We start from the raw sequence: 21,093 nt of genomic DNA, 5'->3' as shown, positions 1-21,093 counted from the left end.
ATGGTTCTCACTTGAATCCTATCCACACAGAAGGCTGAGATCTGAGGATCATGGTTCAAAGCTGGCCTGGGCAGAAAGTCTCATGAGACTCTTACCTCTAATTAAATAGCAAAAAGCCAGAAATGGAGGTATGGATCAAGTGATAGAGCACAAGCTTTAACCAAAAAGTTAAGGGAGAATGCAAGCCCCTAAGTTCGAGCTCCAGTATCGGTGTGCACAAATGTGTGTGTGTGCGCGTGTGCACACACACACACAAAACTATGTTTAGTGAAGAGACAAGTCAAAGTCATGAAAAAATATCAGAACACCACTGAGAACAGGCAAGTACAATGATAAGAGCCACGTGTCACCATGAGCTGAATAAAGATAGAATCAGGGAGTATTTAACAGCTGAAAAAGAATTCATGGGAGAGTAGATCCAGGCCCTTAGAACACTCTATCTTCCTAAATAATCAGGAACACTTGACATTGAGGGGTCCCATTCTGATTTCTTTGGAATAAGTCATTATAGTGAGAGGACTTCTCCAAAGATGCAAGCATGTTGCTTAGGAGAGTACTAATTGAGCAGTACAAATCACCTTGCCAGCTTATTGAGTGTCCTTTTTCATAGGATATCAGTGTGTCGACTGTGTCCCTTCAGAGGGAAGTGCTTCTGTGGTACACAGCCCCAAACTGCCTATTAAGTACCTAAAAGCACTAAGCAACTTTCAGCAAACAAACTTGGAACCTACAATGTACCAGCCCCAGACTTTCTGAGATGGTTCTTTTGCAGAGAATCCCACAGCTGGTAGATGGCAGTATGTAACAGAGAGAGCCTGGACTCATGCTCCAGAGCCCTTGTCTTTAAACTTCAGACTGACACCTTTTGGCAACCTAACACCCCTTAAAAAATTGGCCTTGATTTCACAACAAAGCCTTCTTAAACTGTATTTGATTCTGGCCTATTGACCAAAATTTACTCATTTTACTGTCTAGTAGCAACCACAGAACCAATCCTGGTATAAAGCACCTATGCAGTGCTTTCAGTTGCCTGGTCATGATGTGTGAGAAAACCACCCATTTGTGATTCTTTTGACATAGCAACCATGGCTGTTGCCTGACAAGCCCTTAAGCTCTGTGCCTGATCTGGACTACTATGAGGATTTTAGTCTCTGTCTTAATGAAATTCTGATGATTAAATGAAGGGTTTTTTTGTCAGTTGTGGGCTTGAACTCCGGGCCGGGATGCTGTCCTTGAGCTTTTCCTACTCAAGGCTAGTGCTCTATCACTTTGAACCACAGCACTACTTCTGGTTTTACACACGTGTGTATACACATACACATATGTATATGTGTATGTATGTATATATACATATGTAGGCCTATATACACATATGCATACATATATGTGATATATACACACATATACACATAGTATGTATACATATATGCTTAGATATACACATCTATATGTACCTATTTTTATGTAGGTATATATGCATATATATACCTATACATATATTCACATGTATACATATATATGTACATACCTATATGCACTTAACATCCCATAGAGAAGTGCTTAATGGCCTTTACCTTTAGAATTAAAAATAGAAAGTTGTAGCCGGGCGCTGGTGGCTCACACTTGTAATCCTAGCTACTCAGGAGGTTGAGATCTGAGGATCATGGTTCAAAGCCAGCCTGGGCAGGAAAGTCCATGAAACTTTTTTTTTTTTTTTAGGTCCAGTCGTGGGCCTGAACTCTGGGCCTGGGCGCTGTCCCTCAGCTCTTCAGCTCAAAGCTAGCACTCTACCACTTGAGCCACAACGCCACTTCTGGCTTTTTTCTTTTTGCTTATGTGGTGCTGAGGAATCGAACCCAGAGCCTCATGCATGCAAGGCAAGCACTCTACCACTGAGCCACCTTCCCAGCCCATCCATGAAACTCTTATCTCCAATGAACCACCAGAAAACTAGAAGTGGCGCTGAAGAGCTGAGGAACAGCGTTTAGGCCCAGAGTTCAAGCCCCATGATTGACCAAAAAAAAAAAGAAAAAGAAATTTGTAGGCTATATATCTTCCAGTCGTAATCTACTTGGCTCTGGATAGTGCCTACATACTCTTGCTTTCCTCAACTTACTTGGTCAGGGAATTTTTTTTCCTATACTCACAAGGCAGAATGTGCCAATCAGGTGATAATGGGTGGTTATCTTTCACAATTCTCATAATAATGAGTCAGGGCCTATAGAACTCTGAGAAAATGGAACAATGTACCCACATGTAAATTTTTGAAAGCCCGTATAAAAATTTACAGCTCTGATTTTCAGACATGAGAAGGAAAGTGGCATGTCCTAACACCTCAATGCCTTCCAACTCCTATAACACCTTGTTCCATCTCTGTCCCTGTTGTTTTCCATTTGACCTGCTCATTATCTTCAAGGGCCCAGCTCCGTCTTTCTACACGTGGCCCCCTCTAAATGACCATCTAAATGACATTCTACCATCCATGGCTGACCCTTTCGCTCACAAGATCATAAACACTTGTCAGCACAGTTCTTGGGGTGGAAATAAAAATCAACAGGTGATCAGGGACATGACTAGCCCTGAGGGAAGAGATATAGTCTTACTTTGAAACATAGCATCTCATCTATAAAAACAAGCTTTCTCTCATTTCTAAAAGGTAGCGTGCTAATTCTAAATAAACCCAGTAGCCCATCAGGCTGAAGGTGACAAACAAACATCTGAGGAGGCATCTAGAGAAAGAATGAAGAAATAAGGCCTAGTGACTAGAAGAAGCTCTAGGAGGCACTGCCTAGACCATCATCTAAATCCTTCATACCTTTTCTGTCATTTCCAACCACCAGGTTCTTCTGTGCATTCAAAAGGGCATTGAGTTGACAGGCTAGAGTCCACACTTCAAGAAAGAACCCAACAAATCAATAGAGACACATCTAACACATGCAAGCAGACAACAGACAACTTATTTCCTCTATCATATGCCCTGTTTATTATCATTTGTGTGTGTGTGTGTGTGTGTGTGTGTGTGTGTGTGTGTGTGTGTGTGTCAGTCATGGGGCTTAAACTCTAGGTCTGAGCTCTGTCCCTCAGCTCTTCAACTCAAGGTGAGTACTCTACCACTTGAGCCACAGCACCACTTCCGGTTTTCTAGTGGTTTATCGGAGATAAAGAGTTTCATGGACTTTCCTGCCTGGGCTGGCTTTGAATCTCAATCCTCAGATCTCAGCCTCCTGAGTAGCTAGGATTATAGGCGTGAGCCACAGGCGCCCGGCTCTAGTTTTTTATTTTTTGGTTTTTTTTTTAAATCTTTGTGTATAGCCAAAGAAAATGTGAGATATTTTGCCAGTCTTCTTAAGGAATTTTTGTTCTTGTTGTTGTGTTGTCAGTCATGGGGCTTGAACTCAGGGCTTGGGCTCTGTCCCTGAGACTGTTATACTTAAGGCTAGTGCTCTACCACTTTAAGCCACAACTCCAATTCCAGTATGGGGGTGGTTAATTGGGAGATAAGAGTCTCATGGACTTTCCTGCCAAGGTTAGCTTTGAACCGCAAACCTTAGATCTCAGCCTTCTGAGTAGCTAGGATTACAGGTATGGGCCACCAGCACCTGAGAAGAACTTTTTTTTTTTTTTGGTCAGTTGTGGGGCCTGAATTCTGGGCCTGGGCGCTATCCCTGAGCTATTCAGCTCAAGGCTAGTGCTCTACATTTGAGCCATAGAACCATTTCTGGCTTTTTCTGCTTATGTGGTGCTGAGGAATTGAACCCAGGGCCTCATGTATGCAAGGCAAGCACTCTACCACTGAGCCACCTTCCCAGCCCCGGAGAGAAACTTTTTTTTTTTTTTTTTTCAAATTGTTCATCACTGTCTCATGGTTATTTCTCATCCCAGAAAGCTATATTGAACCTTGCTGAAGAAATCCCTACAAAAGCCATGAACTGCCTAGGACTCAGCTTTGGCTTGATTTAAAACACATAATGAAATGGTTGACAGCAATGATAGAAGACAGTTAATTCATTAGAAACAATTACTCATCAGGTTCACTGTAAAAAAAAAAAAGGGAGGGAGAAATCTTCACAAAGCATAGAAAAGTGGAAAAGAGGTCTTTGGCAAATGAACTCGTGCACTGTTCTCAGGATTTTGTATGAAATATTAATAAGGTCTGTTGTCTGAACATTCACATTGGACAGTGTGCACTTCCCCATCCAGTAATTATATAACAGAATGGAAGAAGTTTCTCATTAGTAAATGAACATTCAATTTTGGCGCAGGATGAAAGCCTCTTGTATAAGATGGCCAGTTTTATTTGGCTGTGTTCAAGCTCAAATGTCCTGCTCAAATGGTCTTTGGTCAAGTGGTCTTGAAAGTCCTTATTTAGATTCAAAGTTTTGTTTGGAATAGATTCAAATTCTCTGTCACATGCCTGATTTGAGCCTACATATGTACATACACACTGCACATACACGCTGAGACACACGAAGACAGATTTTAAGTATATTTAAGAAGAATGTGGGAAATATTCAAACATGAGGTTGAGTGATCATATTTGCAAATGCAAAGGTTTTCTTAAATGACCTCTTCCCTTAGACATCTGACCTATATTTTGCTCCAGGAAATGTTGACTCTTTTGATTCAATTATTAAAGCTTTCATTTTGTAGGCAGAAAACAGAATATAGGGCATTAAATTGTTACAGTATAAAAATAGTCAACATGATGACGGTGAATGGATTAAATTTGGGTCCTTGAGTGCATTTCTAATTAACTACCATTAACAATTGTTTTGTTTTTGTCCTGTTAATTTCACATACTCTATTGATGCACAAAACTATGTTTCCCTGGAATGATCTATCCCTCACACATCCCTAATGATCCCAGACGTCCTTCCCTTGCCAATTTGTGTACATAAACAATAGAGAAATGCAATTAGGCGAGCGCTTTTTGGAGTTCTTAGAGCCCTGCCTTTCCCTGCTTTTGCAAGCCAACCCTCTTCCCCACAAGAGTAAAGGGCAAACCTCACAGTCCCAGAATGGTCAGCTTTTGTTAGTCCCCCACCCCTGGTAGTACTCTCCTGAGTGTTTCAGAAATGAGAGTAGCAAGGAATATTACTCTCTATTTAAATTGTAAACTATGTAATTATTCTAGATGCCAGATCTGACCTACTTTTTTTGGGGTGGGGAGGAATTCCCACTCATTTTTTTTTCTTGCCAGTCCTGGAGCTTGAACACAGGGCCTGGGTGCTGTCCCTGAGCCTTTTTGTACTCAAGGCTAGTGTTCTATCACTGGAGCCACAGAGCCACTTCTGGCTTTTCTGAGTAGTTTGTTGGAGGTAACAGTCTCACAGACTTTCCTGCCTGGGCTGGCTTTGAACTGTGATCCTCAGATCTCAGTCTCCCGAGTAGCTAGGATTAGAGCTGCCAGTGCCCAGCTGGCTTCCCACTCTTGCTCAACATTTTTTGTTCTACCCTTTGTGCTACACCTCCAGTTTCCAGATCTAACATACCTTAACTTCTAGAAGCAGTTCTTTGAGGTTTCATGTGTGTCTAAGGGTTTTTTCTTCACAAGTCCCAACATTTAGTTAAGAAATTAGTAAAGATTATTCCCTCGGTCTTCCATAAGTTGAGAACCCAGAACCATACTTTGCATCCTGAAGGGATTTGTTGGCAAAAGACTAATGAAGAATGTAAGGCTTGAGAGCCAATAGGCAGAGAATACGATGCTTTTGCTGAAGAAAATACAATTGGACACTATAGTTGCTACATTTTCTTTCTTCTTCTTTTTTTTTTTTGATATAGATGGGGGAAGAATGGAAGGAGTGACACTGATCAAGATGCATTGTACTCATATATTTATTGACAGGCTGAATTAAAATGCCTTAGTGCCACTACTCATATAATAAAAAATAAACCAATAAATATATTTATTGTGCTGAGTATGGAATTCAGGGCCTCAGACATGTTAGACACAAGCTCTACCTCTTAGCTATACTCCCTAGCCCTTCATTTTTAAATGACTGGGCAATTATTATTATGATCATGAGTCAACTCTGTGTCAGAGTATTACTTTTATAATACTTAATGTGAGACTTCTCTAATAAACCGTCTACTTGCATAAGTTAAAATTTTCTGTTAATTTGACACTAACCCTCAGAGTTAAATGGTCAGATTGCTTTAAAATTTGTGAGAAGCAGAAGGGAACTACCCGTGTGTAACAACTTGGAAATTATTTCAAGCTTCTTTGAAAGGAGAAAATGTAAAGCAAGTTTTTCATTTTAACTCCTTCATAGCTCTGTGTTAGGAGGAAAAGGGAAACTCAGCAGTTACCATTTACAGAACGGGAAGTTGGAACGCAGATTAAATAGCTAGTCAAGGTCACTCAGAAGTCAGGGACTATGCCAAGAATAGAGCCCATTTCCTTGATTCCCAAGTCTCTGGCTCTGAGACTGCAGAATAGATATTCTGCAAGTACATCCAATAAGTAATCACCAAAAAACTTTGATCCTCTGCAGTTTAAAACTTAAGTGTTGAAGACAGATGATGTTTGTATTTTCTATACTGTTGGTACCTAACAAATATTGATGTAATGAGGACATATGGTTGACATTATATATTTAAAATGAATACTGATGATACACAAAATCAGTTTGTATGATATGGGCAACATTAATGTAATATAAATAACAGATTTTTAAACACTTACTTGGGAAAAAATGTATTTTGCAAGGAAATATTGTGCAGCATTTTTTTCCTTAGAGAGAACTTAATAGGTTTTTATCACTGTATTTATTATAATTAATGCTCTTTATTCCTCTGTACTTAAGATTTATGACAGTTAGATGGAGAGAGAGAAGTTTCTTGTGCTCCCCAAACAAAACCACAATAATCAAGTGTTCTAGCTCTTCAACCTCTTTGTAGCAAAGACACACATAGTATATGATTAGAAAACAAGCTTTAGCTGGGTTAACTGTGGTTCATTTCTATAATGGTAGCTTCTCAAGAGGCAGAGATCTGAGAATTACTGTACAAAGCTAGCACAGAAGCAGACATATCTGTGGGACTAATTAACCATCAAAAGGCTGAAAGTAGAAGCACAGCTCCAGCGGCTCAAGTGGTAGAGCACCAGCCTTGAACATAAAAGCTGAACAAGAGCAGGAGGCCTGGAGTTCAAGCCCCTGTACCAGCACAAGACAAGCCCATGTTTTTAAAAAGGAGAAAAGATACCCAGAAACACTCAATGAGATAGAGGATCTAAGTTACTGGGGAGGCCCTGAAAGGGTGACCTACAGAAACCCATCCATCTTGTGTTTATAGGGAATTGGTCAAAATAGCTCAAACATCCAACTGGGCAAGAAGTTCCAGTCAGACCCGAGGGTGGGCTTTCACTCAAACACACATGTTTGAAAGCAATCTTCAATACCTTAGGTTCTTCCTGAGAAAATAGAGCCGATGATCCTGAGTATGAACAAGTGATGGCAAAAACTGCAGAACCTCAAGGCCCTAGAGGGGCCCGCTTCCTCCAATCCTGTCTTGTCACTTGTTCTAGAGAAGACTTACAAGCCAGTACTTTGGCAAAACTCACCAGGGACCTGTGAGATCAAGAGTGGCTCTTGGCTTGGGAGAGATTGTAGTCTTATTTGTTCCAGAAATCCAGTGTGGACTGGTAGAGCCAGAGACAGCTGTTCCACATGCCCGCCCTGCCCCACCCAGACTTAGGATATGGCAGGGCAGAGCCACTTCCTCCCGGGATGGGAAAGGGTGAGTGGGACCAGGGAGGCTCACAGAGCAAGGAAAGTTGCCTCATTCTCCTACTGTACTCTTCAGTTGATTCTGTCTTCTACGTTGGCCTAATTTTTCAATAGCCCCTTATTTTTTTTTTTCCTCCTTCCGAAAGTCATAAACTCGGTTTTCTTCAATTCTGCCTCCTTTTCCCCCTCAGACCTACTAGATGGCTATTTATAACACAGAACAAAATTACATTTTACTTTCCACAATTTCTCTTCACTTCTCGGAAAGAGTTGTTAAGCTTTCTCACTATTGTGTAAGTAATATGTAAAAAAATGCCCTTAGAAGTTCCTTAGAAGTTCTTGGGTCTGTCTTAGAGAATTAGTTCCTCCCCCTCCCCCTTCTCCACAATGCTGGCAATAATAATGTACCTTGCCCAGTTTTGTTATCTCAGTAGAGCCTCTCCGTGAGGTGTGTTTAATTATCTTTATTTCATGTGATCAGAAGCTGTAAAGTACAGGTGTTGAAAGATACTAAAAGCTCAACATTCTTAGGAATGCTTCCTATGTTTATCCCAGCTTAACATGGAGTAGGTCTAACAATATCCAGAAATCTCTATCCTTTGTTGAAGATAAGGAAAAAAAAAATCCCCAAATCCCTCTTCATTCAGTGTTGACAACTTAATGTTATTAAACATTCAAAAAGAACGATCTATTTCTCTTCCCATATTAGTACCTAAACGTGCAGGATAGTAAAAGAGAAAAAGATTCTACTTTATTTCTTCGTGGTTCATTAGCTGTATGAATTTAAAGTAACTGTGTCACATCCTTTGTCCTTACTGTTTTCTTCTAAACTGGTACATCAAAACCTGTAAATTGGGGGCTGGGAAGGTGGCTCAGTGGTAGAGTGCTTGCTTTGCATGCACTGGGTTCGATTCCTCAGCACCACATAAGCAAAAAGAAAAAAGCCGGAAGTGGTGCTGTGGCAAAAGTGGTAGAGCGCTAGCCTTGAGCTGTAGAGCTGAGGGACAGCGCCCAGGTCCAGAGTTCAGGCCCCACGACCAGACCCCCTCCCCTCCCCCCCAAAAAAACCCTGTAAATTGGGCTGGGAATGTGGCTTAGTGGTAGAGTGCATGCTTACAATGCATGAAGCCCTGGGTTCAATCCTCAGTACCACATACACAGAAAAAGCCAGAAGTGTGCTATGGCTTAAGTGGTAAAGTGCCTTGAACAAAAAAAGCTCAGGCCCTGAGTTCAAGTCCCTGGACTGGCAAACAACAACAACAACAGCAACAAAAAACCCTATACCCTGGCCTGTGTTTGAAATCCTAGCTACTCTAAAGATTGAGATCTAAGGATCTCAATTTGACACTAGCCGGGGCTGGAAAGTTTGTGAGAATCTTATTTCCAATTAACCACCAAAAAGCCAGAAGTGGAGCTTTGGCTCAAGTGGAAGAGTGTCTGCTCAGCTTTGAGCAAAAAGCTAAGGGGTAAGCTAGGTGTTGGTGGTTCACACCTGTAATTCTAGTTACTCAGGAGGCTGAGATCTGAGGATAAAGGCTCAAAGCCAGCTCAGGCAGCAAAGTCCATGAGTCTCTTATCTGTAATTAGTCACCAAAAAGCCAGAAGTGGAGCTGTGGCCCAAGTAATAGAGTGCCAACCTTGAATGAGAAAGCTCAGGGACAGTGCTCAGACCCTGAGTTCAAGTCCCAGTACCAGCACTAAAACAAAGAAACAACCCCCCTGCCAAAACTTGTAAATGATACATATTAATAGGATACCATGAGATGTTTGGTAATTATGTACATTGTTCAATGCTTAAATCAGGTTTAAGCTATCTCCTTAAACATTTGTCATTTTTACAGGATGAAAACACTCAAATATCTTTTACCTATTGCTTTCTGAGATGTACAGGGCATGACTGATATTTCTAGTTACTCTAGTGTGTTAATAGCACACCAGGGTTTCCTACTAGTGCCTTTTAGGAACAAATTGTAGGCAAAACAAAACCATTGGACACTCAGTTAAACCAGAGCTCATTTGCATATTTTACCATATGCTTTTATTAGTTCTGGTGCAAGTCCGTGGGCTTGAACTCAGGGCATGGGTGCTGTCCTAAAAGCTCAAGGCTGGCACTCTACCATTTGAGCCACAGCTCCACTTCTGGCCTTCAGTGGAGATAAAGAGTCTCATGAACTTCCCTGCCTGGGCTAGTTTTGAACTACAGCCCTCAGATCTCAGCCTCCTGAGTAGCTGGATTATAGACATGAGCCACTGGTGCCTAGCTACCACATTTTCTTTTAGGGAAAAAATTTCTAGTTGAGTAATAGACCTGGTAGTTTTAAAATACATTTATATATTTATCAGTCTCCAGAAAATACCATTTGAGTTGTTTGAATCTCTTCTTATATTAACTTAGATACATTAATTAGCTGACCATATTAAATCAAGTAATAATTTTAGAGAACTTAGAGAAATGTATTCTAGCTTCAGAAATAAATTAATGTTTCGACTGTGGCCATAGTTAGATGTACCTATTAAGTAGAGCCTAAAATTTAAGCGCTAATAATTTATTTCACATAGTTAAGGGTAACCATATGTATTAGTAGTTCACTCTCTTTTAAAGATCATGTGTCAAATCCCACTGAGCAAATAAGTCTGATATAATATTCTTTTAATGAAACTAGTGAAAATGTCTACAAATGAATGTACATTGATTTAAGTGTGTAAGCAATCTATTTTTATAAAGACATTTGGAAAGCTTTAAGACAGAGGGTTTCATTTATTGAGATTTTACTTTCCCTATGATAAAGTGAAATAGAACTGTTTGATTAGTGCCCTAGTATACAAAGATCTCAAAACTATGTAACCGGTACACACTAGCTTAATTACCAAGGACCAGGTCTAGTCCTGCCACAGATAGGACACTGGATCAGTAATCAAGTCTTGCTGATTCAAAGAAGGAGAGATGCTAGCAATATCTAGAAAGAAGTCTCTATGATCTGCTCACTCACCTTAGGCATATTATTTTAAGCAAAGACATCCTAAAGAAATGAACCAGTGTGGTTCCATTCCTGATCTGTCTTGTGAATAATAATTTTTAAAAATGTGCTTTGAACAGAATTCAAGTGGCTAAGAAACATTTAAGGCAGGGTTCTGGATCTTGGAAGAATTCCAAAAGGAATAAGAAGGTATCTTTCTAGGCCTTGTGAGAAAACTCCATAGTCTGGGGGAAAAATCTCATCTGCCTTGAAGCAATTGAAAAGGTAGGTTCAGGTTCACAGTTCTTCACCTCAGTTCAACTCCTGAAATCTTTTTGTTTTTGGTCATGAGCTTGAATTCTGGGTCTGAGCACTGTCCCTCAGCTCTTCAGCTCAAGGCAAGAGCTTTACCACTTGAGCCAAAGTACCACTTCTGGTTTTCTGGTGGTTAATTGGAGATAAGAGATTCATGGACTTTCCTGCCTGGGCTGGCTTTGAACCATGATCCTCAGAACTCAGCCTCCTGAGTAGCTAGGATTACAGATGTGAGCCACCAGTGCCTGGCTACAAATCATATTTTATTAGCACCATTGTACTTCAAATTTAGACTATTATGTCACTCATTATTTCTAACAGTTTATTCAAAGTAAGTAGAATCAAGGTTTTAAGATTTGATATTGAAATACAAGTTTGAAATATCTATAAAAGGCTATGTGGCTCCATAAAAATTCAATTCTTCACATTTATCTGAATCTAGTATCCTTAGTTATTTTTACTTATTTGCATGATAGCACAAACACTAGCACTTCAAAAAGCTGGGTCCATAAATATAGATGACTACACAAATCAGCAGGCTAACAAAAGTCTCAGTAGTTCTCACTGTTTTTAGTGAAGGTAAACCAGACACAGTGGAAAAGGATGTATTCGAGATCTGCAAGTTCTCTCTATGTATCAGTTCTTAGGAAATGGCACTCACATGAGAAATCAGACAAGTGTGGAAATAGCCACTTCTCAGGAATTCCATATTCAGCAGTAACTTTCCACTATCCGAGTGCTACCTGCTACCAGCATGGTTAAGATACAAGATGAAGCCTGCAATTATGGTAAGAAACTAGAAAACCAAAACAGCCACTTCTATTTGTTAATAGAAGAATTAGGCCTCATTTACATTTTTATCAAGCTCGTTTCTTATTGTTGTTGTTATGTTTTGTTTTGGTTGCATCCTCCCAAACACTCTGCAAGTGGAGTGAAAAGCAATGAAGAAATATATTTTTGGAATAAGGATAATTCTTGGCCCATTTCAGTCATGTCTTATTGTTGTACCTATCAACTCTATTCCTGTCCTTCCGATTCGCTCCCATGAACTATCCTAAGTATCAACTCTCTAGACTAAACAAAAAGGGGAAAAGCAAAACAGGATGGAAGGAAACACTGCACAGTGAGCAGGGGCGGGGATGGATTCATTCAGCAGATGCACTCTGAACACGTGCTGGGTATGCCAGGCCTGCCCAGCCCTGCAGGGAGGGAGGCAAGCTTAGCCAGCTCACAGCTTAGAGAGAGACAAACATGTGCCTACTGAGTGTCAACAATAGTGTGAACTAGTACTGTTCATGCTGGGAAGGGAGAAATAAGTCTGAGAGAGATAGTCAGGAGGCTTCCCAGGGAAGGTAGAATAAGAGCTCAGCTTAGGGGCTTAATATAAAGATAGTCTTGCCAGGTATAGTAGCACAAGCCTGTAATCCCAGTATTGGGGGTGGGGGGAGGAGGGCAGGATTGTTAATTCCATACCAGCCTGGGCTACAAAGTGAAATACTATTTTAAAAAATGAGAGAGAGAGAGAGTATAGGAGGAGGGAGGCTAAAGAGGAGGGGAAAAGAGAGAAGAGGGGAAGGGAGAGGAGGGGAGAGAAAGACTTCTTAAGGAGGAAGAGTAGCCACTGTCTACCTGTTTCCAAAGGGAACACATTTGCCCATCTGCCTCTACCAAAGAATCTTCACTCGAAGTGGCAGAAGATACTGGAAAGATGTCAAGACACACCCTGTCCCTACCTTGTCTTGGAATAACTGTAGTTGCAGGGCCGCCAGAACCACTTGATCTCAGGCTGAGGGAGTCCATACACGGTGCAGGTCAGGGCCTGTCTGCTGCCAAGTGGATAGAGAGTTGGGTCTGGGAGGGATGACACTGACTTCTCATAAATCTGAGGTTTCACTGGCAAGGAGACAGAGCAGGACAGAAGTTAAGAACTGTTCCTGTGACTATCCTCTAGGTATCACAGGAAGTACCCCTTTCATTGGTTTTGATGTCCAAGAAACAAAAACCAACCCCCCTAGTTATCAAGAGAATGCCTACTTTAAAAAGCAGACCTGTTTGAATAACATTAAAGGCTGGATTTCATGGTATGTACATTACACTTTTAATATGTCAGTGATTAAAATCATGTTGCCTACGGAAGATAAGCAAACATGAAATTGGATGGTGTTAGGAGTGAGCTCTTTCTTTCTTTCTTTCTTTCTTTCTTTCTTTCTTTCTTTCTTTCTTTCTTTCTTTCTTTCTTCCTCTCTCTCTCTCTCTCTCTCTCTCTCTCTCTCTTTCTTTCTTTCCTTTCTCTCTCCCTCTCCCTTTCTCTTTCTCTTTCTCTTTCCACGCCCCCCCTCTGTACTGGGGATCAAACCCATGACTTTACACATGTTAGGAAGGCCCTCTACCAGTGAAACCGCATCTCCCAACCTGAGAAATGTTTTAAAAATAATAATCTAAAATTCAGTTTTGAACTATTATTGTTTAAATAATAGGCCTCGTGGCTCAGGTCTATAATCCTCACCGTTTGAAACCAGGCCAGGCAGAAAAGTCCATGAGACTCTTTTTTTTTTTTTTTTTTTTTGGTCGGTCATGGGCCTTGAACTCTGGGCCTGGGCACTGTCCTTCAGCTCTTCAGCTCAAGGCGAGCGCTCTACCACTTGAGCTACAGCGCCACTTCCGGTTTTCTGGTGGTTTATTGGAGATAGGAGTCTCATGGTCTCTCCTGCCCGGGCTGGCTTTTAACCGAGATCCTCAGATCTCAGCCTCCTGAATAGCTAGGATTACAGGCGTGAGCCACCAGCACCTGGCGAGACTCTTAATCTCTGGTTAACCAACAAAAAGCTGAAAGTAGAAGTGTGGCTCAAGTGGTAGAGGGCCAGCCTTCAATGGAAAAAGCCAAGTGAGCACAAGTGGCTCTGAGTTCAAAAAACCAAACCAAACTAAAACCAAAGTTTTCTTTGACAGTATCATAATGACTTTTGTTTTTGGGGGGGTCGGTCATAGGGCTTGAACTCAGAGCCTGGGTGCTGTATACTGACTTTTGAACTGATTTTTTTTTTCATTAGTTTTTTCTTGCCCAAGGCAAGAACTGTAAACTTACTATTTACGATGAGGTTGGCAGTGAGGTTTTTAAATATATTGGACTGCCGTATGCTCAGTAACAGTGTGTAGTCGCCTGCATCCTCCGGGGTTACATCCTTAATAGTTAGTGAATAGCCGTGAACCAGGTAGCGAGCAGATTTCTCTGTTGCTGGGAAGCCGTCCTTTAACCTGAAATCACAAGCAATTGGTAAGTCCCTTCACAAGCTTTACTTTGGCATCACACTCCCATTTTGAACATTGATGTTTGGGATTCCAAGTGGACCATTTTGAGCCTTTGAACAGTCACATTGATTTTTAAATGGTGCTAACTGTTCAGTAAAGAAAGGGATGTGTGGGTTTTAGATTGGCTAATGTTTTGCTTTTCTTGGCAGGGAGGAAGACATAAACTAGGAGAAGAAAGTAAAGTGACTTAAAGTACCTACAGGGATGCTGGTATAAGTATTAACCCAGAGGAACAGGCTCTGATTCCTCCCCAGATGTTTTCCAGAGTTTTCCATGAGGCCCCAGGAGCAGCATAAGAGCCATTGTAAGTCAGATCAACTAGATCACTTCTCCAGATAAAAATACATAAAAATAGACGTTCCTATTGTGGTCTCATGTGGAGTTTTTATTAGTCATATAAATGGTCACACCAGTTGTCCCGTTCATAGCCCCCCCCTCCACACCCCCATGGAAGAATTGCTAAAGCAGAACAAAGCATCAATTTAAAACAATTTTGAAACCACTTTAAATATAGAATCAATGCCTTGATATCTTCACTTGTGTCTCAGGAGTCCTGCAACCTTGGCCTGCCTCTGCCACCAACTGTACTTGGTTGAATGTGTGACTGTCCAGCGTGAGCTTCAGTGCCCTCAGATTTTCTATAGGTTCCCAAAGATTGTTTCAATTCAAAAGTCCAATGATTTCACATAAATGTGCACTTCTTTAAATAGGCCTCTTGGATCTGTTAGGAGGTTAGTATGTTCTGTAAGAAGGCCTAATATTGGAAATGGTGTCAGTTTATAATCAGATCTGCAGTCCTGCAAGCAAGTTCCTGTTACTACGGACCCCAGTTCCAAAGCAATTAGAATGACTGTGTTGTACTTTATGATTATAAGTATCTTAATATTAATGATACTTCCTATGGACAAAACAGTGACCTTTGTTACTTAGGTAGTGGAGAAATAAGCACTAAAGACAACATGCTCAGACAGAGAAAGAATAGATGTACCTTTTAGTCATTCAATCACCATTAAATTTTCTATTAGGGATAATAATTTACTATCAAACCTTTAAAGATATTATCATAAGCAAGATATCATAATTTAAAAGATCATAAACCAAAAATATTGCTTTTCTAATTGTGATGGCATGAAGGCATAGACACAATTGAATTTTTGTTATGAATTTTCTATTCATTATTTGAGGAAACTCCAAACACTCCACTTGTATGATACTGAAAGCCAAACTAAGTCCGAGTTGAGGAGATTCCAAAATGGCACCACTTCTGTAAACTGTAGATTGTTTTTCCCAATCTATTTTATACCAAATCCTTTGTTTAAAAGGCAATGACTTAAGCCAGAGATGTTGGAATTTAATAAAATGACTACAGATTATAAACAGATTACATTGTTTTATATAGGTGTTGTACGGGCATTTTTTTTCAAGGAAGAAAAAAAAAACATGTAAGGGCTTTCTGAATATGCAACCTTCAAGCCAAAAACAACTTCATTAGTTCAAGTAGGTCTATTTGTCTACTCCTTCAAATGAATAAGTCTTGTCTCTATTAATGTTTAATTTTACAACAAGACTGGAACTTTCAATCCAGCTGGATGTAAAAGAATTATTTTCGGTATGCTCATTACAAGGACCCACTTCTTCAGGGTTAATAGAGCATGTTACATTCTAGATGCTTCCTAGTTATTGCTTAATACATCCCATTCAGAGAATGTTGACATCATATGTAGGTTTTAAGATGCAGAAATTCAGTCTTGCTGAGGGACTGAGTAAACCGAAACAAGCCCTCAAACTTCCAGCTCTTGCTTCATTCTAGTGCCTGTTTTCCCTTTCCTTCCCTCCTCTGCCCTCTTCACCAACACCACCCAAACACCCCACAGCCCTTGGCTGTGCTACCCTGAACAACTTCTCACAGCATTTGTTTTCAGGAATTTACTCTTGCCTGTGCTTACTTACAAAAACATCTTTAACTGATATAAAAATGATGAGCTTACCATACAACTTCTGGTGAGGGAAAGGCCTTTACTTTCATGGCAAGCCTGTAGGACCTCTTGCCCGCTATGGTTTCATGCACCTGCTGTTTCCGATGTTTCATAGTGATGAATCCATTTTCTTGGTTTTTTTTTTTAAAGGAGAAATAATAAATTGAAAAAAGAGTAGAGTTACATAAATAAAACTGCCCCAGTACAGGAGGATGACATCAACAAATAAATGGCATAGCTGAATTAAGATGATGCCTATCAGTGAGACCAAAGGTTGAGCAATGGAGAAAACATTTCTTTTTCTTTTTTTGTGTGTGCTGGTACTGGGTCTAGAACTCAGGGCCTGAAAACTGTCCTTGAGCTTTTTTTTGTTTGTTTGTTTGGTTGGTTGTTTCGCTCAAGGCTAGCACTCTACCACTTGAGCCACAGTTCCACTTTTGTCTTTTTGATAGGTAACTGAAGACGAGTAAGAGTTTCAAGGACATTCCTGCCCAGGCTGGCTTCAAACCAGGATCCTTAGATCTCAGCCTCCTGAGTAGCTAGGAAAAAAGGCATGAGCTACTGTTGTCAGGCCCACATCCTATTTTTATTTCTCTACTTCATAGTAGTACCAGGGAGACTTTCTTTCCCCAGCTAATAAAGGTAAAATTGATCAGCATTTTCTGTTTTGTTTATATAGGACTCTAAGTGAGGAATTTCATAAATATGACCTAACTGAGTTATTAACCATAATAAACTTGTAAGGAAAAGACTGCCCAATTCCAAAGGCTATTTAAAGAGTACTTAACATGCTTAATTTGTCTCTTTGGCTGAAGGTAAAGAGAAGACCACGTCAAAGCTTTCACAATGGGATAACTATCAGCTAAAAGTATGTTTACTTGTTTATAGAACTCAAAGTGTGAAATTATTAGGAAGTAGAACACAAGTTAGCCTTGCTGAACCGTTGCTTACCATGCACATGCACAGAGGTGTTCACAGATTTGAATGATGGTCCACTCTTCACACGACAAGTATAAATGCCTTTGTCTCGCTTCTGCACGTTCTCAATAGTAAGAATACTGTAGAACACATTGGCAAGGGGATCACTTTGGTCTAGCCGTTGTCTTATGGAAGCCCTCTTCATTGCCTTTAAAGAAAACACAGCAAACAACAATGTATGAAACTTTAAGTGTTTAACATCATGAGATTTTAGGATATCTCACAGCACGATTTTGCTAACTGCTGCTTTTCATAGGCTAAAAGCAAGGCCTGGAGCAAGATGTTTGGAAATTATATCTGTCTAGACGTGCTTCAAATAGGCAGTAGAGTAGCCTTTATCTAGACTTAATTTCTTCAAATGGACTTTCACATCATTATCTCAATTATTTTTTATAACCACCTAGTGAAATTGGCATGCTTGTTGCCCTTTGACCAATGAAGAAACAGAAGCAACAGACATTGGCCAATGTCAGCTAGGAACACAGCACTTGAGTTGGAATCTAGTGTTTCTCTTCTAGCACACATACTTTTCTAAAGAGTAGTCTATTCCCTAGCTGTAGAAACCACAAACATAAGCCACAAGTATCTTTAGTGTCTAAAATAATGACAGTGCTTCTCATAAATTAGCATGTGTTCCCCCTCAGAAATAACTGTATTCCCTCTGTCCATCACTTTTACAATGAAGTAAAATTAAGTTTTAAAAATTAGCACATGTATTTCTTTGCTAATACTGGATGGATCCTAGCTTCTCCTATTAAGGTAGAATACTCATTTCATTGTCTCACTATTTGAACAATACTGTCAATTTTGGTGAAATCCTAATAATTGGATCCAGGACATGCAAATCAAAGCTATAGAAAAATTTAGGCAACAATTTGGAGGGTGATCTCTCAGGAAAAGGCCAAGGGAAAAGGCCCTGAGGCTCAGCTATATGAACTTGCCTATATGGCCCTGTTAATTGTTCATTTTATAATCCATTTGGCATCATTTCCTCCTCTCGATCTTTTCATAGAAAAAAAAAAGACTTTGGGAATGGTCCAGACTGATCTTTGGATCTTGAATTTAGCTCTTCCCTTTGCTGTGCTTAATAAATAATCCAATGGCTTTCTCTGTTGGCACAGACATGTTTAGGACATCTTCTTCAGCAGTAACCAGAGAAAAGAAGCCAGTCACTACCATCAAAAGTCAGAGGATCAGTCTGTAACAAATTTCAACTCAACAAGAGATTTTACTTCCTGTGAGAACTCTTTCCCTCTCAACTTTGAGTAACACTGGTATTGTTTCCGCCTTGGAAAACAACTCATTCTATATTTCAGGCAGGGTCCCTTATGCTTCTACCAAGGCTGGCCTTAAACTCCAATTCTCTCATTTCTGCCTTCTACCTAGCTGGGATTTTTGTTGTTGTTACTGTTGGTCAGGGGGCTTGAACTCTGGGCTTGAGCAGTGTCCCTCAGCTCTTCAGCTCAAGGCTAGTGCTCTACCACTTGAGCCACTTTGCCACTTATGATTTTCTGAGTGATTTATTGGAGATAGGAGTCTTACGGACTTTCCTGTCCAGGCTGGCTTTGAACCTTGATCCTCAGATCTCAGCCTCCTGAGTAGCTAGGATTACAGGTGTGAGCCACCCGGCGCCCGGCTCGTAGCTGGGATTTTAAGTGTGAGCTTACTTGTAGCCTTGTACTATCAATGTTCTTCATAGCAGCAATGGCAACAGAACAACAGTTTCTTCTCTTGGCATTTATTGAAATACCTTACTTTTAGCAAACTATAGAAATACTGCTACAAACCACTGCATTTTTTAAGTTGAATGGAACAATACCATTTCATAGAAAATAGTTTATCATTGTCTCTACAGAGTTACTAAGTCATTCTATTTTCCATGGCAAGAAATGTGGCGAAACAACAATAGGATCGTGCATTCATCTTTTGTATACAGTTCAATCAAAAATTAACTTTGGGATCAGGCATAGCTCAATGACATAACAAATTGTACTTGGGAAACACCACATAAGTCACCCTAACACACAAGAAATGGGAGTGGCCAGAGTCTTCTTAACAGTTTATCATAGTTTCCCCATCCATATATTTTAAAATAATGGTTGTTGGCACAGATGTTCCATTTGAGTAAGGGAACCTTGACTCAGTGGTCAGCCTTCTCATTTTTCTGAAGGGCAGAATTGCTCCTTTGACAGTTAGTTAATGGAAGATGGGTGGCTGGCTTGTATCTTCTCCAAACATGCCCTCATCAGGTGCCTGACAGTCTGCCAGGACCTTAAGTGAATGTACAAACAAAGGCAGCCTCCTGAAAACTTGTTGTTACAGAAGACAGTTCCCCCCACCTGTCATTTAGTGATAAATTTCTCTCTCATCGCTAAATCCTAGTGCATCACTTCCAAGGATGAAACAATTCCTTTTTCCACACAGAACCATACAATAGAAACAGCAACCTATTCACTTCAAACCCAATAGAAACAGCAACCTATTCACTTCAAACCCCCAACATCAAAAGACAGTATCTGGATGATATCATACTCATGAACTGGCAGGCCAGCAAAGCTTTCTTATCAAGGTAGTCACAATGACACAGAAATCAGAATTTTCTCATGGTTTTCATCCTAAAAAAAAAAATCCAGTGGGATGTAACTTGCTTAAAAAATGGCTCTCAGAAGAGATTAAAAAATTGAAAGTGGGTCACTCACTTTACCAGGGTAATTCCAGGTCATTTGTACTCTCGTGTTCAAGGCAGTGGTGGCTGTACAGTTGAGGACAAGAGTGTGACTGCTGAGTAATCTCACGGGGCTTGGTGGGCTTATCTGGACGTCTGTGATGGTATTAGCTGCAAGCATAAGAGAGTGAGAACGTACAAGTCAGGATTCCAATGGGCAGATGAACCCTAGAACATTCTGGCTCCTTTCATGTCTTAGAGAGTATCACTTACACTTACTTTGCCGATGTGTGAGATAGTTTGTTTGATACACATGTCCATTGACAGATGTCTCGCAGCTCAGAAGCCCAATTTCTCTGTATGTTGCTGTTGGTATTATAAAGCCCTTCCTACTGTCCCAAATGATTCTTTCTCCATCAGGGAGCAGAATATCAAAAGGAAACTGAAAAGGAAAAAGAGGCTTTAACATCATAATTGGAACGTGTAATACTTTTCTCATGGGTCATTAGGGTGAACACATTTTTCATGAGGGATGAGAGAATGATGAAAGGGATGACATTGACCAAGATGCATTGTACTCATATTTGACTTTGTTGAATGGCAACTCCTTTGTACCATGACTTAAAGACACAAATAAAATTAACGAAAGAACAAAATGAAGAGAGTTCAAGGAAAAAAAAAACACCAGTTTATTGTCATTGGTTCTTTAGCCCTTTTCAGATAATAAGATATATTCATATCATGATGAATGATGGAAATGATGGTCATGTGTGACCAGCCTTGGCAACAAGATGCATGTACCCAGGATAGGCTTGGATGGTCAAATCTGAAGCTGTTACATCAGATTTTTTTAGTCAGAGCCTGTAATTTTTTGGCTTCTGAAACTTTCCATAGTAAACTGGTCTAGTTTTCAAAATCCAATCTGCACTTTTACCCCACCGAAATTGCAGATTATCTTCATGTGTCTCTATCATCTGGAATTTTGGTAAGCCAAAACTGTGTCTTCACATTCTGCCTGGCTTACTAAGAAGGGACTATCAGTAATTCCTCATCCTCCAAGATTTGTAACACTAATGGAGCACTTGCTGGGGTTATTCTGAGAATCTTGCTATACACAAGGCAGGCTGCTCAGTGAAGATGGTATATCTAGAAGCTGCAGA

The 21,093-nt window shown here is 40.3% G+C and overlaps 1 protein-coding gene across 3 annotated transcripts in view; it reads right to left on the bottom strand.

Moving 5' to 3' along the window:
- Positions 1–21,093, bottom strand: part of Flt1 (fms related receptor tyrosine kinase 1) — a 187,255-nt gene that overhangs the window by 110,031 nt on the left and 56,131 nt on the right. For 2 of the 3 annotated variants that reach the window (XM_070003052.1, XM_070003055.1), the window contains exons 5-10: positions 20,207–20,375; positions 19,968–20,104; positions 17,242–17,416; positions 16,303–16,420; positions 14,091–14,260; positions 12,739–12,898 (exon numbers count right to left, since the gene is read on the bottom strand). In XM_070003052.1, the coding sequence (XP_069859153.1) occupies positions 12,739–12,898; positions 14,091–14,260; positions 16,303–16,420; positions 17,242–17,416; positions 19,968–20,104; positions 20,207–20,375 (929 nt within the window). The remainder of the gene's footprint in view (positions 1–12,738; positions 12,899–14,090; positions 14,261–16,302; positions 16,421–17,241; positions 17,417–19,967; positions 20,105–20,206; positions 20,376–21,093) is intronic. The other variant, XM_070003054.1, reaches the window with a different exon arrangement.

Source organism: Dipodomys merriami, unplaced genomic scaffold (assembly GCF_024711535.1).
Source record: "Dipodomys merriami isolate MVZ:Mamm:240054 unplaced genomic scaffold, mDipMer1.0.p SCAF_6, whole genome shotgun sequence".
Taxonomy (NCBI): Eukaryota; Metazoa; Chordata; class Mammalia; order Rodentia; family Heteromyidae; genus Dipodomys; species Dipodomys merriami.
The sequence above is the reverse complement of the archived record's forward strand: the minus strand, read 5'-3'. Positions and strand labels throughout refer to the sequence as shown.